The sequence below is a fragment of the Callionymus lyra genome, chromosome 9, assembly GCF_982586985.1.
Source record: "Callionymus lyra chromosome 9, fCalLyr1.hap1.1, whole genome shotgun sequence".
NCBI lineage: Eukaryota > Metazoa > Chordata > Actinopteri > Syngnathiformes > Callionymidae > Callionymus > Callionymus lyra.
In genome coordinates this window covers 1865110-1881560 of record NC_141826.1, presented here as the reverse complement: position 1 = coordinate 1881560, position 16451 = coordinate 1865110, and the positions used below count along the sequence as shown (strand labels likewise).

At 41.5% G+C, this 16451-nt stretch overlaps 2 protein-coding genes across 2 annotated transcripts; both read right to left on the bottom strand.

Moving 5' to 3' along the window:
- Positions 1 to 5: 5 nt before the first annotated feature.
- Positions 6 to 3648, bottom strand: cnot7 (CCR4-NOT transcription complex, subunit 7). Its single transcript, XM_087799578.1, has 7 exons — positions 3502 to 3648; positions 3179 to 3307; positions 1683 to 1876; positions 1455 to 1616; positions 990 to 1134; positions 768 to 878; positions 6 to 705 (listed from the first exon to the last, which is right to left on the bottom strand). Exons 2-7 carry the CDS (start codon positions 3293 to 3295, stop codon positions 574 to 576), a joined length of 861 nt encoding a protein of 286 aa, XP_087655704.1. The 5' UTR covers positions 3296 to 3307; positions 3502 to 3648; the 3' UTR covers positions 6 to 573.
- A 1010-nt stretch (positions 3649 to 4658) lies between these two features.
- mtmr7a (myotubularin related protein 7a) lies at positions 4659 to 13667 on the bottom strand. The gene is made up of 14 exons (XM_087799588.1): positions 13524 to 13667; positions 13299 to 13421; positions 10121 to 10283; positions 9879 to 10036; positions 9693 to 9821; positions 8674 to 8808; positions 8474 to 8606; positions 7951 to 8060; positions 7417 to 7542; positions 6814 to 6863; positions 6542 to 6742; positions 5948 to 6082; positions 5735 to 5861; positions 4659 to 5676 (listed from the first exon to the last, which is right to left on the bottom strand). The coding sequence occupies exons 1-14, from the start codon at positions 13545 to 13547 to the stop codon at positions 5356 to 5358; spliced, it is 1935 nt and encodes a 644-aa protein (XP_087655714.1). The 5' UTR covers positions 13548 to 13667; the 3' UTR covers positions 4659 to 5355.
- Between the last annotated feature and the right edge of the window lie 2784 nt (positions 13668 to 16451).

The following is a 16451-nucleotide window of genomic DNA, read 5'->3' as shown; positions in this document are numbered from 1 at the left end:
CAAGCCTTTATTTACAAAATAATCTAAAAACGGTCCACTTGCATTTCTTCCAGTGTCAGACACAGCTGCATGAAGAAACAATCATTCCTACAAAACATAGAAGCACACGAGGTGACGTGACACGCCGAACGATCGTCGATCATTTAATCTATGAGCTCACGCGCTGGGACGCCTGCAGCGGGTGATCATGTGACCAGACATGCACATCGCGTCAGTGAAAACACACGTGCGAGTGTGAACAAAAGAGCTTATGTCGGGTTTGTGTGAAGATCCCTTTAGTTTTAGTGTCTTCTGGGACAAATCCAGCAGAATAAACAAAAGTTTAAAAGATGCAGCTGAGGTTTAAGGCCAGGCCCGGTGAAGAACTTAATGAAGGCAAGAGAGACGAAAGACGCATCCCAAACTTTTTTTCATCTTTTCGTATAAAACCAGGATTAAAGTGCAAAACATTTCTACAGAACATCTGAGGAAACTAAAACGCCATCATGATTAACTGAGGTCCAAAAACACGTGCTGAATGTTAGAATCAGTCATCGCCCACTGCAGCTATTCAGAGAGGGGTTTAGGATGATGTCACGACGGCTGCTTGTTGGCCTCCTCCTCGTAAGCGTTCCCCGTCCCGTTCTGGACGTACGTGGACCCGGAGCCGAGGCCGTACAGGTGGCCACAGTACTTGGCGTCGTCGATGTGATCCTCGAAGAACATCTGCAATCAAGACACATGCGACTTAAAAAAGACAGTAGGATGTTGTTAAGACAAACGGGCACCTCTCTCATCTTGAAGAAAGCCATCCCCGTCAGTAGAGAGTCCGACCCGGCCTGGTGCTGCGGCCCGATCCGCTCCAGCTCAAGCTGCTCTGCTACTTCCTGAAGTCCTCCCTGGAAACCATGACAGTGTCACGACAGGATTTCTTCATTAATAATCCGAAAAGGATTTGAATTTTTTGTCTCTGAAAAGAGTTTCACTTTGGAAAACTAGATTCAATCTACCTTTAGGTTTTTGCAGCTCTTCATGAGGTACTTAACGTCGTAAATGATGGGACAGTACAGTCGGAGGATTTCAAAGAAGTCCACTTCCTCCTCGGGCAGTTTGGCGTTGGACAGAATCTTGATTAGATATCCAAAGTCGTAGCCGCTGAAACAGAATTGTAGCGATCAACTGTGAGAATGATGGTACACTTATGAAATATAACCCAGAGAGCTGAACAACAAATATCCAAACTGGAAACAAACGACCCTATGACAGCGAACTTAAACACCACAACACAGACTCACCAACAAAATCTCCACAACAAGCTTCAAACAGCATCAGCATTTACCAAGGGCTAGAAAAATATAACACGCTAACCGACAAACCACAAAAAAAATCCTGTGAGGGGAAGGAGACAATCCCAGCTAGTTTAGGTCACAAGACCACAAACTCATTTGACAGGAAGTTTCATCAGAGAAGTTCACCTGTGGAAAGACAGCCACTTGATGCCGTCACACAGAACCACCCCCGACGTCATCAGCAGCTCGGCGAAGTCCAGCACGTCGATGCCATCGTCCTCGTGCTTCTTGAACTGAATCCCTGAAGTTGTCAGGAGCTCGATGGAATCCTGCGCGTACATGTCTTCTCTGGAGAGAAACGACATGCCGGTTATGACCACTTCCTGTTACAGCCATGAAATCCAGAGAGCTCACGTGAGGTTGAACTTGAAGTTAAACTGCCATGTGGAGGTTCCCAAAGGATACTCCCCCTGGTCGTTCATGAAGGTCAGGCCCAGCTGGATGATCTTCAGCAGGTCCACATTGCAGCGCATCAGCTGGTACTGATAGTCAGCATTGCTCCGAAATTCCCCGATCGGTCGAGCGACAACGCCGGGAAACTCTGTGTCCTGTGAACGAGGAAGTGTAAAAACAAACTGATCAGATGCATAATCTGGAGGATGGACGTCAAACTGCAGAGTTTGTTTGTCTTCAATTCAAGCATAATTATATAGATTAAGGACTGTGAACTAAAAGGTTCAAGTAAATAAATATGTTCTTACAAATCAGAGTTTTGGATTGATCCAACCACATTTTAATTCAAGAAAATGAATAACTTAAAACACACTAAATAAATATTTCTACATCTGAAAATAAAACTATTATATGGAGTTTTTATTTCATTTTCTTTACTTTTATTATCATTATCGTTTAAAAAAATAAATCTGTTACACATATTTGTATATTTGTGATACAAAACTATTATAAGCCAAGTAAGCTTTACAGAAATGCAAAACCTTTTTTTTTTGGTCCAACTAGAACTTAAGTGAAGGAAATTTTAAACTGAATGTGTTCCCTGCGATGGACCATGGACCAGGTCAGGGTGTCTCCTGCCTCTGGCCATAGGCTCCAGCCACCCATAGGGGGCTATTGTAAGTAAGTAAGTAAGTAACTTTTATTTATATAGTGCTTTTCCAGACCAGGGTCACAAAGCGCTTAAACAATCAAAACAATACTCAACAAAATATATACTTTAAAGGTCAATATAAAACTGAGAACACAACAGGAGTTCCAGAAAATCGAGGAAAAGCCTGAACAAATAAGAAAGTCTTAAGATGTTTCTTGAAGCAGTCAGTAGACTCCATCAAGCGCAAAGAGAGAGGAAGATCGTTCCAAAGCTTAGGAGAAACAGCATGGAAGGATTTCTCTCCTCTGGTCCTGAATCGTGTGCGTGGAACCATCAGTAGATTCTGATACACAGACCTCAAAGCCCGAGCTGGGGTGTAAGGCTGGATCAGATCAGTGATGTAAGGAGGAGCCTGACCATGAATAGCACTGAAAGTAAGAACCAGAATTTTAGAGTTGATCCTGAAACTGGTGGTTGGAGCCTATGCCTGGGGAATTAGCAGCAGGACATAAATAAATGAATGAAATTAGTGGCATGTTTAGCTAATAAATAAGGGGGGAAAGTCTTTAAACCTCTAATTAAATAGAAATCCTATTATTTATCATCTCAAAATACATCTTATGAAAACATTAAATAAATGTATGCATCGTGTCTCAAATGGAATACCATCATGAGGAGGTACTGCTGAAAAAAACTCTTCTTTATAAAAGGAAATAAATAGATGAAAATACTAATAAAAAAAGATAAATGTAAATGACTTGGTTTCATCTCAGACTGTGGTGGTACACCTGAGATCATCACCCACCATGGCAACATAGTTGTATTTGCGGATGACATGTCTGATCCTCTTCAGCTCCTCCTCCAGGTTGTTGGCCCAAACCTCACATATTCTTTGGCTGTGATCGACAGTAGCTGCCGGCATACTTCCACTTCACTACCGACACACAGAGCGACGAACACAACGTTAGCGCTCAGCAGAGGGTGCGTGTGCTTCATCCGTGCGCGCACACACACACACACAGGAGAGGAGAGGCATCACCACATCATTCAGAGAAACTTGAGGACCAGAGTGTGCAGACATGTCACACACACACCGGCTGCTACTGGCAAGCTAACCGGCTAACTTACCGTTCCACAATCCGGACAACCGCGTGTTTAAAGCGCTTGTTTGGTGAAACGTGTGTGTGAGCTGTGCGACTGTGCTCAGGGCTTCCGCTAACTTTTGTTTTTACACTTTATATGGAGCATTGAGTCGATGTCAACCTGCCGCTGCCATCATTGCTGAGCGCGCCGTGCGACGTCATCACGTAAGACAGCTGGGCCGGTGGCTGACGTCAGCGTCCACGCTCTTGTGCCGTACAGAAGTCAAGTGACTCCAGAAATATTTCTGGCAGAAATCTTGAGACTCGTCCACTCATAATAATGACAAAACAAGAGAAAATAAAAACGTTTATAAAAACGTGAATGTAAATTGACTCGGTCTCTGTTAACGCATATTTAGATAGCATTCGTTTATTTGCCTCCATTTTTGTCATTTATCTGAAAACTCACTAAAATAATGACTGCCAAATGGCTTATATGTAAAAAATGGTATCATTAAAAGTCCAGACAACATGTTCATGTAGACATACTGTCCCAAACTTCAGTTACTAAAAAATCCCCTGGAATGCAGAGCAGTCATATTTACTCATGACCTTATTCTTGAGGCATCTTTGTTGCCACAGCAAGTAGAGTTCCTCTGACAATTGTACATCTTAAGACGTTTTTATTTGTTCAGGCTTTTCCTTGATTTTCTGGAACTCCTGTTGTGTTATCAGTTTTATTTTGACCTTTAAAGAATATACTTTATTGAATATTGTTTTTATTGTTTAAGCGCTTTGTGACCCTGGTCTGGAAAAGTGCTATATAAATAAAAATTACTTACTTACTTACTTATAAAGCATCACCTCCCCTCTTCCTGCTCATGTCTCTAATATTGATATTATATATATATATATATATATATATATATATATATATCTTAAGACATTTTTTATTTGTGCAGGCTTTTCCTTGATTTTCTGGAACTCCTGTGTTATTCTCGGTGTTATCTTGACCTTTTAAGTATATTTTTATTGAGTGTAGTTTTGATTGTTTAAGCGCTTTGTGACCCTGGTCTGCAAAAGTGCTCTATGAAAATAAATTACTTACTTATTTCAGTGGAGTCTTTCTTATCAATCTTTCATGAGTGACTCTTAAGGGTGTTAAAAAGTACTTCTTTTGGGACAAAATGATAGGAAACGCAGGATAGTCAACAGGTTTATTGAACATATGTAGTTGTTATTGTGTTTTTTTTAGCTATTCAAACATGTACAAAAAATGTAATGTAAACAAAAAATAAAATAACAGTGATTTTCTTTTCATTTGTTCACAGAAGCAATATAGCAGGGGCAAGTACAAAAATATAAACATGTTTTGAATTTGAATGTAAACCAGATGATCAAATATCAACTTTGGTATCCTGTAGAGTTGACAAACATCCTGAATCTATTTCACTTGTGAAAAACACATTTGGCACACAAGAACTACTCCTCCACACAAACGTGCCACCAATAGTCAGGTGTTCTAGTCAATGCCTGCATCAACAGATCCTTCTTACACTCGGCCACACTTAGATACATTAATAAATGTTACATGTTAAATTAGGTCCAGCCATCGTGTCATGCTAACAGGTCAGGTCATAATCCGGCCGGAAACAGGAATCTTTTTAAACAAGAACATTGATGATGTTGAAGATATTAATTTGAAATTCCAGTTTTAATTTATGATAGCAAAGGTGGTGTTTGTAATGAATAAATAATCACGGAGATCTCAGTTCAGTCTGAAGATGGTAAAACCATTTTAAGATGCTACATTGTGGAATTAAGAGTGTGAACATTCAAGTGACAGCTTTACTTCCTGGAATGTACCAGCATCTGTTTGTTCAGTGGTGGCAGTGTCAAGTCATGCAGTCGCGTAAACAGCCTCATCGGAGTCAACATCTCTGGTTCTGTCATTGCTAAAAGGCGACCGGCACGTCATATCTGCAATGCCAGACTCCTGGTCGCTGCTGTTGCAGTTGAAGTCCTGCGGCGAGATCATCAGGCCTGCTTCTGGTGGCCTGGGCTGGCTGGGGCTACAGGTGAAGAAGCCTCCTGTGTAATCCTGGGGAGTATTGGCCAACCCCAGGTCCTTACCCAGAGCCCACATTGTGGGGCTCTTATCAAAGACTATTTCCCTTTTGGCCAAATTCCACTCCTGCTTCTGCTCCAAGTCAGCGATTTTCTGATAAACAAACAACGATAAATGAGCAGGAAAATGAAGCTTCTTGATAAAACTCTACCTGCTTGTGCGAAGAAAGCTGCGCCTCAAGCTGCTGAGTCTCTTCCTTGATAAGCCTCAGACAATCCTCCACCGACTGGCGGGGATGAATCCCACGGTCAAAGCGGTTGTACAGGCCACGCCAGAATCTACGCACCAAGAAACGCACCAAAAACGTCACAATTGGGACAAGACTCGTGAGAGCTGGAGTAACGTATTAGGAGAGATAGCATACTTGAAACAGTAGGGGGCAGTAGAAGGCCGTAAGAGGCCCTGAGACACGCCCTGGTTAGGTCTGTACAGTGGGTTCATGAAGTCTGCTCGGTTGGTCCACAGGTTACTCCACAGAGAGTGGGTCTTCTCACACAGGCTGAGGAATAAAATACTTAAAACCGTGCATGAATTGAGACTGAAACTAAAGCAATATAAACAACGAACGATGCAGATGTTTAAGGAAGAGTTTACAGTCCTCAAATATTCATTTTGCGGGACATCAAGGTCACCGATAAAGGGTGCGAAATATTTGGCAGTCTTGTGGGGAAGTTGCAGGTTCAATCTGCCCCAGATATAATTTAGTTAGTTTTAAGCAAGACACTTAACTCCAAATGCTCTTGATGGTGAGCTGGTGCGTTGCAGCCTACTCCCATCAGTATATGATTGTGAGTGTCAGAACGCAGAAAATGAAGAACTAATTACCAAATCTTCCTGGGTGTCAGTTCATCTTTTTATTTAATTTGTAAGGAGCTTAGCATTAGCAATTAGCATTTATTAAGTGCTCCGAAGTTCACTGTAGCATCACTGAAGTTTAACTTGTGACTCTACAACTCACCCCATTTCCGCCCGCTCACGCTGGTTGTTTCCGATGAAGTTACCGAACTGGCAGGAGTATAAGTGGCTGTGGATGGTGATGAGGAAGCGCTCGTTGAACTCAAAGGCGCAGGGGAACTGCTCTGTCAGCTGCCACACACACTCCAGGAACTGATCCATTATTGGGGAGGCATCTTTTGGGTCCCCCACCAGGTGATTGCATCTAAGACAGGAAAAGAACTATAACTCTGATCCAAAACTTAGAATGTGTGAGTAACGCTTTGAAGTAGAAACCTGTGAGAGAACTTGTGTCCAAATGAGATCCAGTCTTTTTCAATCAGAACCTGAGAGAGGAACAGACACTCAACTTTAGTAGAAGTATGTTGCTTTATAAACCATCTGCCGTAGCCTGATTGCCCGAATGCTAGGAAGTGTTTGGTTTAATTTGGTTTCTATTAAGCCCTGGTGACTATTTTTGCAGATGATGCATTCCACTGTGGTCAGAATCTTTGAAATTGTTCCTTGATCTGCTTGTGCTTCGGAAGACTGATGTGTGTTTAGGTAATTATGTCTAAATGCTCAACCAGCAATGCCTCCTGTCAGATCAGACAATGGGGTCACAGGAAAGCAGCCAAGCACCTCTCAACAGGGGTTAATATGCTGCAATCCTATCAGTTAAAGAAGTGGTCCCCCAACCCCCTCCAGGGACATCATCTAGAAAATGCACACTTCTTTGGTCAGGTGTTCCAAAAGATCCAACTAGATTCCAGCTGATGCGAGTGGTCTTCTCTTTGAGTCAATCGTTTTTCTCTGTTTAATACTGAGTCAGTTGACTGATGTATTCTAAACGATGGATATTACGACAAGGACAACCAGGCACCCGAGAACGTGACCTACCATCAGTCCTTTCAGAGTCCTGTAGTAAGGGTCCAGCAGCAGGGAGGCCACCGAGCACACTTGAGAAGTCCGGTCCCAACCATCCGAACAGTGAACCAAGACACTGACCCCTTCCTCTGCCACAGCCTGCACATTAACAACAATCACAGATGAAGTTTGATGGCCACAACATTTATTTGCTTCCATCAATGTCATTGAAAGAGAACGTTCATTTTAACTTCTACCTGAATAATATATTGTACAGACAGAAATAATATCTATTAACTCTTCATCACAAGATATTATTTGTTTTACCATATAGAGGAGATAAAAAATAATATTTATTTGAAAAGTTAGGAAATTAAATGCAACAAATAGAGGATTCACTTTTAATCCTAGAAGAAGAACTAATAAAGCCATACAAAAAATAAAAATAAGTATAAATATTTAGCCCCACTTTGTCAAGGTCTGCTTTAAAGCAGCAAGAAAACTTCTTTGAGCTGCATGTTGCAATAAAAGCATGTTCTAGACAGCAGGATTACTCTCCAGTCTGACCTTGGCGATGAAGACGCCTGCATCCAGAACAGCTTTGATGTGCTTCATCCAGCCCGAGTTCTCCAAACCCTCCAGGAAGTCGGACATGGAGGGGGCGCGCAGCTCAGACACTGTGAAGACAACACAGCTGTCTCACTCACAGGAAACATGGACGTACCTGACGGCTGTTCTATATTAAAACAAACAAAGGAGATTTGGGGTCTCTCACTGCAGGGGGGTCATTATCTGGAAATTAAATTTGGGAAGACAAAGAATGGACTCGAGAACCACCAGCCAGGTGGGCACCGTCTTTGCTCCCATTGGGCGAAGAGTTTTTTTCAACTCCTTCAAGGATTTAGCGCAGGAATTATTCTCATGCCCCCGACTCTCTTTAGGGGACAAGGTCATGGATCGTCCACCCCAGGAAACCAAAATAGCTCCAAATTAAGAACAGATGGATTCTCAGAGCAGCACAATACCACGAAATGCTCCAGTGGGCTTACCAGAGAAGGAGAGGAAGGAGATGGAGAGCTCCGTGTCTTACCTTCCAGTATCTTCTGCTGGCTGTTTCTCATGACGTGGATATTCTCGATCCCAATGAACTGGAACTTAATGTTGGAGTAGTTGTCCTCGTTCTCGTAGCCTTTCCCCGCTGCTCGGTTAGCTATGGCGTTCAGCTGAAAAGATCGTCAGTACTGGAACAAACCACACGACTCCAACACCTGGACACACAGAATGGCTCACCTTGGGTCTTGTGTCCACCACAAACATGAAGTCGCTGCGGGGATTGGACTTCATGATGGCCTCCAGCAGCTGCTCGTCCTCCAGGCAGCGGGCGCTGAAACCGGACAGTGGCTGGCTGCTGCGACAGATTGCAGCCTTCGGGATGAGACAAGAGAACGAATGGATGTCAATACAGAATTTTTATCAGGAAAATTAAATTATAGTTAGTGCAATAATATTTCTAAGCTTATTCAGCATAATTTTTTTTGCTTAACTTTCACTTAACTTTTTTGTACTTTCATTGTCAACGCATTTTGATTACACCACAGACTCTTATTTTGAAAACAGGAAAATGAAAAGGAAGGGGAATATTAACAGATATCAAAAAACTCCAAATCATCTTTTCCTTGAAGGCTAACTAATCTGTTGATTTAAGTGTCTCTTAAACTGAACTTGGACCTCTATTGTACTCATCAGTATGTGCCTGTTTGTACAAAACTGTCTTAATTTAAATATTTACACTAGCCTCTGTGACTCTGCTAGTTTTTGCAAGTCATCAATTCAAGAAGTCTCCATCTCCAAGGGACTCGTTGTATAAACAAAGCAGGGTATGATTACAGCTGGCTGGAGGAGGAGTGAAGACCATTATTAAGTCATAATGGACTCCGCTCTCGTAACCTCATGTTTGCCGAGAAAATTATAACTTCATCATGATGGAGAGGAATTCTTCAGCATTTGAAACATGCAAGTAAGTTAGAAAAGTTGGGTTTTCACACTAGTTACATTACTTTAATAAACATCCTTGACTGGCCTGCGATGATATTCAACTTCTACTTTATTTATCACCTCCTGGTTACATCATCACTGGTTGAAATGACTGATTTCCTCTGCATAAGTCACATGGGATCAGACCATGTTGTGTGACTCGCTCCAGGCAGCTCAGTGTCCCCTGCTCTACAAGCATCCTGAGAAGTTGACCCCTAACACACAATGCTTCCTCAGTTCCATGGATCAAAGACATGAATGAAGAGTCATCTCACGTGATTGTCTTTGGAGTGGTACGACAGAACCGGGAATCGACCTCTGCTCCGGAACTTGGAGCTGCCGGCGACGACAGCAGGAGTGGCTGATGCAGGTACGAACAGCTCAGCCGGGTAGGTGTCACTCACCTGTGGAGCACAGAAGTCAGTGAACAATCAGGAGAGTCGCTTCAAACGGCATCTCACTTTGTAGTCGTTGTTTAGTGGGGAGAGTTTCCAGAGAGAGTTCGGGAGTCCCATCCTCTTGTACTCAGCCTTGAGATCCAAGAAGTTCCACTCGCTCAGCCGCTCGTCCTCGTCGGTGTTGGGCTTGTAGGAGAAGCAGTAGAGCTCCTCGTACGACTCTGCAGGCAAGGGATGAAAGAGAGGCGAACGAGTGAAGAAATCCATTCCACTTCTCCACCTTCCCGAGGTAACAGCGAGCTCACCTGGTTGGGAGAGCCGGTGCAACGACAGGTAAACACTCTGGGAGTCAGAATCTTCAGGGATTAGGAAGTGAAGAATCTGGAAGTTTTTGCAGCGGATGATCAGAGGACAACCTGCAGACGTGGAAGCCAGTTTATCCACACTGACCACCAAACTGTGGAGCACCTTGAGGAAGAAGAAGAACAAACTCTTAAAGAACTCTTCTATAACAAATAACTTACAGTTTTAGAGTTCAATAGTAATACATTATAATGAAAAGTAGCACATAACATTTTTTAACGTCATAAAAATGTAATCACTTTAGCATTTTTTATTTGATCTAGTCTGGGCCACATAAATACAATCAAAGGGCCACATGTAGCACCACAGGCAGTCGACCTGAACCCTACTGAGGTGAGGCAAGGCAACATGTCTGAGTTCTTGACCAGCCTGGTGCTTACATCAGATAACGTGATTATTTCTGGTGACTTTAACAGCCATGTGAATATATCTAACTCTATCCTGGAGTCATTTGGTTTCTCTCAGTACGTACATGAACCGACTCACTGTTTTAAGCACACATTAGATCTTGTCCTAGCATACAACTTGAAATCAAAAATGTTATTGTCTCTCCTCAGAATTCAGTTCTTTCTGACCTTCAATTAATAACCTTTGATTTTATCTTTAATGACCCAAGTCAACAGAGCAGGAGCACTCCCAAAAGATGTCTGTCTGAAAGTTCCGTTACCAAATTTAAGGAATCAGTTCTCTCAGTGCTCAGTAAAATGTCTAGCCTCAGTGTGTCAGAAAACTACCCATAGTCACCTTGACATTGATAACTTTGTGGGAAGTTTCACAGACTTGCTACATAACACGCTTGACTTAACTTCACCACTAACTCAAAAGACTGTTAACAGAAGTAGTTGTACTCCCTGGTATACTCAGGAAACACATAAATTGAAACAGGATTCTAGACGACTATAGAAGAAATGGCGTTCATCAAAAAATGATGAATTCTACCAGGACTGGCAAGATGTTATAAAAATATACAAGGCATCTCTTCGGAAAGCCAGCGGCAGCTATTACTCATCACTTATAGAAGCAAATAAGAATAACCCCAAGTTCTTATTCAGCACTGTAGCCAGGCTGACCGGACACAGGCACTAAAACTGATATGTATTTTGACTCCTTTTTACCAGTGAGTCCTCGACAACTGTCCCCTTTCGTTTCCTCCTCAAAGGCCACAACATGTCTTCTGGATCCTATTCCCACATGACTATTTAAAGAAGTGGTCCCCTTACTTAGTACTTTCATACTTGACATTATTAACTTGTGAATAACATCAGGCTATGTGCCTCAGATTTTTAAAGTTGCAGTAATCAAACCTCTGCTTAAAAAGACCACTCTTGATCCAGAGGTTCTCACTAACTATAGGCCTATCTCTAATCTTGTCTTCATTTCAAAACTTCTGGAGAAAGTGGTAACAAGTCAGCTCTGTGATAATCTCCATGACAATGATAATTTGAGGTGTTTCAGTCTGGTTTTAGGGAACACCACAGCATAGAGACCGCCCTGGTAAAAGTTAGTAACTATCTGCTTGCTCTGATCAAGGCTGTGTTTCAGTTCTTGTTCTTCTAGATCTCAGTGCTGCATTTGACACTGTCGACACCGAATCGTTCTACAGAGGTTAGAAAAGAATATAGACATACGTGGAACTGCTCTTAACTGGTTTAAATCTTACCTGTCTGATAGAACGCACTATGTACATATCAACCATCTCTCATCGACACACATTTAGGTCAGCTATGGTGTCCCACAAGGTTCTGTTCTTGCTCCAATCCTATTCACAATCTATATGCTCCCACTAGGGGACTTGATCAGAAGACAGTCTATAAACTTTCACTGTTATGCTGATGACACTCAACTCTACATGTCAATGAAGCCAGATGAAATAAATCAGCTAACACAACTACAGTCCTGTATTACAGATATCAAGATAAAAAAAATCCTTTTACTTTGAATCTGGACTGCCTTCTTCAACCTTCGTAACATCTCAAAAATCAGGCACTTCTTTCCTTTGGATGCTGTTAAGTAACTCATCCATGCTTTTTTTTTTACCTCCAGGCTGGACTATTGTCTATTGACAATCTTAAAACCTTACTTTGCCATAAAGCCTATAATAAGGACTGACATGGGCTTTGCCTGAATCAGCCCTTTTTGATTTTCTTAAGCTGCTATAGGCTTAGAATGCTGGAGGAGGTTTAGACACCAAGCTCTGTATATCCTTCCTTTTCTGCATTTCATTCATCACCTATTTCTCTCCCGGGGCCACTCATTATTGAGTTGATCTGTTTCTCCACTATAGTCTAACTTCAACTGTAAAGTGTCTTGAGATAACTTTGTTACGATAAGACACTTTAAATCAAATTGAATTGAACAGGAAAGGAAGCAACATGTCAACAGTAGGGACACTGTTTTAGTTTGATCTGGTGAAAAAGTAGTACTTTTAAAATGTTGTTGTTAAATAATGTCAAGCTTTGTGCACAAATGTTATATTTCTAACATTTTTTGGAAAACAAAAGCCCATTTTAAATGTTTCAACAAAGTATATCTACTCATTAAAGGCCTTGGAGTTCTTCTTAAACCACTGTCTCCACCAAGTATGTCTGGATCTTTGTGTTCTTCCAGGTTGATTAAACAATAAAAGAACCAAACTAAAAAGAAAAGGAAGAACTAAAATATGCCTTCCTTTTCAGTCTGGTTATCAGAACTCGGATCCAGAAAACACTTTCCAGATATTACTTTAGAGATATACTTAGCAAACACAAAATATCATCAATCTTTCCTTTATTTTCATTTTTTTTAGACTATTAAAAATATCAAAACAAAAATCGGATTGCCCAGGTCAATGTTTCATTGGACATTGGAATATAAAAATGAGCACTGAATAAAGTTTTCTCTCACACCTGATAATATTAGCATGCACAATACAACTGTATAGTAAGTGTATTATTTAGGGAAGAGTTTAACTTCCAGTCACCTGTGACCTGGAGTACTCTAGATTCAGAAGAATGATGTAGGTTTATTTATTCAGGTGCAGTAGCAGGATGTTGTACCTGGATTCTACTGATACTGTAAAACAGAGCTGCTACTGAATAGTTCGCATAATGGAGGGACCTGCTGACTACAATCCCTGCCTACCCATGTTTCGTTGCGCATTCCGGCCTCGTCCTCCACAAAGATGGTGTGTGTGCCGGTGAGGTAGAGGGTCCCCACCCTCCCTCTCCTGGGGGTGACTCTGTCCAGCAGCCGGACATTCTCCACCTGGAAGACACAACACACACACACACACACACAAACACACACACTCAGACGCACGCTCTTTGCACCGAGGAGCGTGACACGTCATCTGTGGTCTGATGTTACCTTTGGAAGTCGGATGTGCTCCATCAGCTGCAGACTCCCGCCAAACGCGCTGTCACTGGCACTGCGTGTGTGTGTGTGTGTGTGTTGTGTCGTGTGTGTGGTGCTGGAGGTGATGGTATGACGTCAGCTGTGATCAGGTAAAGCTGCCAAAACACGCTCCGCTCGACTGGGATAGCTGAGGTGGCCGTTGGGTCCTAGTGCGCGGCGAGTTAATGGGACACAGATGCCACGCTGCCACTGTGGCTGATGTACAGTGGAAGACAAAAACACATTTGCAAACTCTGAAACAAATGTACAAACAAGGAAAATAGGGATGGAAAGATGTTCTAAAAAATATTACTTTTAAATAAATGTAAAAAAAAGAGAAAAGCTTATGAATATTTTAACCGCAACCACATTTTAAATCAATATTTGCGGGCTTACACACACAATGGGAAAATTACTCTTCCATTTGTCTCTGTTTATTTGTGGAATATGGAAAAAAACAACACTCTGGTGATAAAATAAATAAATCTAAATACGCCATAGAAGCCTACCAAAAATACATTTAAACTACCGGTATGTATAACTATAAATAAATTAATAGTAAGTAAGTAAGTAATTTTTATTTGTATAGCGCTTTTTTAGACCAGGGTCACAAAGCGCTTAAACAATCAAAACAATATTCAATAAAGTATATATTTTAAAGATCAAGATAAAACTGATGACACAACAGGAGTTCCATAAAATCAAGGAAAAGCCTGAACAAATAAATACGTCTTAAGATGTTTCTTAAAGGAGTCAGTAGATCCATCAAGCGCAAAGAGAGAGGAAGATCGTTCCAAGGCTTAGGAGCAACAGCCTGAAAAGATTTCTCTCCTCTGGTCCTGAACCGTGTGCGAGGAACCATCAGTAGATTCTGATCCACAGACCTCAGAGCCAGATCTGAAAGTAAGAACCAGAATTTTAAAGTTGATTCTGAAAGAAACTGGAAGCCAGTGAAGAGTTTTAAGGATCGGAGAAATGTGAGTTAGAATAGATACATTACTTGGTCTTATCTATACTATAACATTAATAAAAAAATAGTAATAATAATTAATTTTTATGTTGAGCTATTTCTGATGTTTTAATGAGATTGCTTTCATCCCACATTTCAAACTTTGGTATGCATTTGATATACAGTACATAACTTATATTGTGTGCTGCCGACATTGAAGAGCCGCTAAACTGAGTTTCGTGAAAACCACTGTCCCAACGATGCTGCAACAGTAAAGATTAGTCAAATTTCAACGTACATCTGTAGTGAATATTGCGTCTAAATGTGGCGTGATGTTTACCAAAAATGTACAAAAAAAGTTCTATTCAAATTTCTATTTCAATGGTACACAGGTGAACACAAGCAACACACTTGTGGGCTCAAACGTGACTCAAGAGTTCAGTCCACAGTGAAGGACACAAAGGTTGCAACAGGCAAAGGTTATTGATTCCAACATATGGATGGATGTTTGCTTTGACTGTTTTGACTGTTGTCCATGCCTGATGGGATGGTGAGGGAATGTGTGACTGTGGGCCACAACAGTTTAGGGCAATAAGATGTTAACTCCCAAAATCCCAAAAAAGTTTTGTCTAATAAAATCTTGTCAATCATTCTTTTTCTACGCCTCGCATCTACATTGGGTGAGAGCTGGGATGCCTTAAATAAGTCAACAGCCTAAAAATGTGTATATTACAACACTTGCATGCAGCAGAGCTGCTTGGCATAGGTCTGAGCACCCAAGTGCCTTTTTTCCAAGCCAAAAGATTGTTGACTTCATCCACTATCAAGCCATGTTCTGGTTAAAATAGCTACAATGATACGTTCTGAAAGACTGACTTCCTGTTGTCACTCATTGATCTTGACAAAACCACTGAATTAAAATCTCAAATGATTCAATATTCTTATGGAGTCGTCGCAGGCGCAGCCATCTGCTGGATAGTAAAGCAGCGATGATAAAAGTGGAGAGGTAAACTAAGCAGAAGTGATTGATTTAGGCGTGCAAGAGTGATTTTACTACACAATCTGTTGCTGGGATAGTTTAATAGTAGGAGTACTCTTCTCTATTTAACTAATTGTTTTGGTGAATTGTTCATTATTTGATTAAATAGAGGAACATATCACCTCCTAGCACAAACAGATTTTTAAAAATGGATACTCTGTTTCTGGGGTCATTGAGTTTCTTCTCCGCAGACACAGAGTTTTACCAGGTAACATCTCCGGAGGCGCGTGTCTGCCAGCTGATTCGCCGTGGAAGCTGGTGGCCCACATACAGACAGGAAATTACTTTCTAGAAGTAACTGTGAGGATTTAGAAACGTGGTCAGAGCTAATAAAGAGAATTAGACCTGGTTTGAGTCTGATCAGAAAACAGATTTCTCTGCTGTGTCCAAATAATGCATCGTCTTTGACTTCTGACCCACATCTCTTACGAGGAATTGTTATCAGTAATTGTTCACTCCAACATTTCCTGGTGACACCATGGTGAACTGAAGCGAGCGGTCCATCGTCCACAGGGCAAACACCACTAAAGCTGTTGACCACATCCACCATTTCTGAAAGCTAGGTCACTCAGCCATCGGAGGCCAAATGTATTCAATTGGCTTCACACAATTAGCACGAGTCAACAGTGAAATCAGGTGAAGCTCAGAAGCTTTCCACTGCTACCATGGCGACAACCCTCATGTTTCCAAAGCAGGTGTGATCAACGTTTAATCCTCCATATACACATCGATCAAGCCTCATGGAGCGTTTGATTGATCCATGTTGTGCCTCATCCAGATACATCCAGAGCACTATAAACTTATAACTGACATCTTTCATCTCTTTTTTCCCTTGTTCAGGGTTAAAAAAGGATGTCCAATAAACGCTGAAAAATGCCTCTGACGGGAATTTGATAACTAAAAAGAGTATTTA

Bases quoted from the DNA above. Each gene is read 5' to 3' on its own strand.
- mtmr7a (XM_087799588.1), bottom strand. From the start codon at position 13,547: ATGGAGCACATCCGACTTCCAAAG. The intron at 9,822-9,878 runs GTGAGATGCCGT...TGTGCTCCACAG, and splicing joins CACTAAACAACGACTACAAA to GTGAGTGACACCTACCCGGC. The intron at 6,083-6,541 runs GTGAGTTGTAGA...TTTATTCCTCAG, and splicing joins CGTGAGCGGGCGGAAATGGG to CCTGTGTGAGAAGACCCACT.
- cnot7 (XM_087799578.1), bottom strand. From the start codon at position 3,295: ATGCCGGCAGCTACTGTCGATCACAGCCAAAGAATATGTGAGGTTTGG. The intron at 1,877-3,178 runs GTGGGTGATGAT...CCTCGTTCACAG, and splicing joins AATACAACTATGTTGCCATG to GACACAGAGTTTCCCGGCGT. The intron at 879-989 runs GTAGATTGAATC...CATGGTTTCCAG, and splicing joins AGAGCTGCAAAAACCTAAAG to GGAGGACTTCAGGAAGTAGC.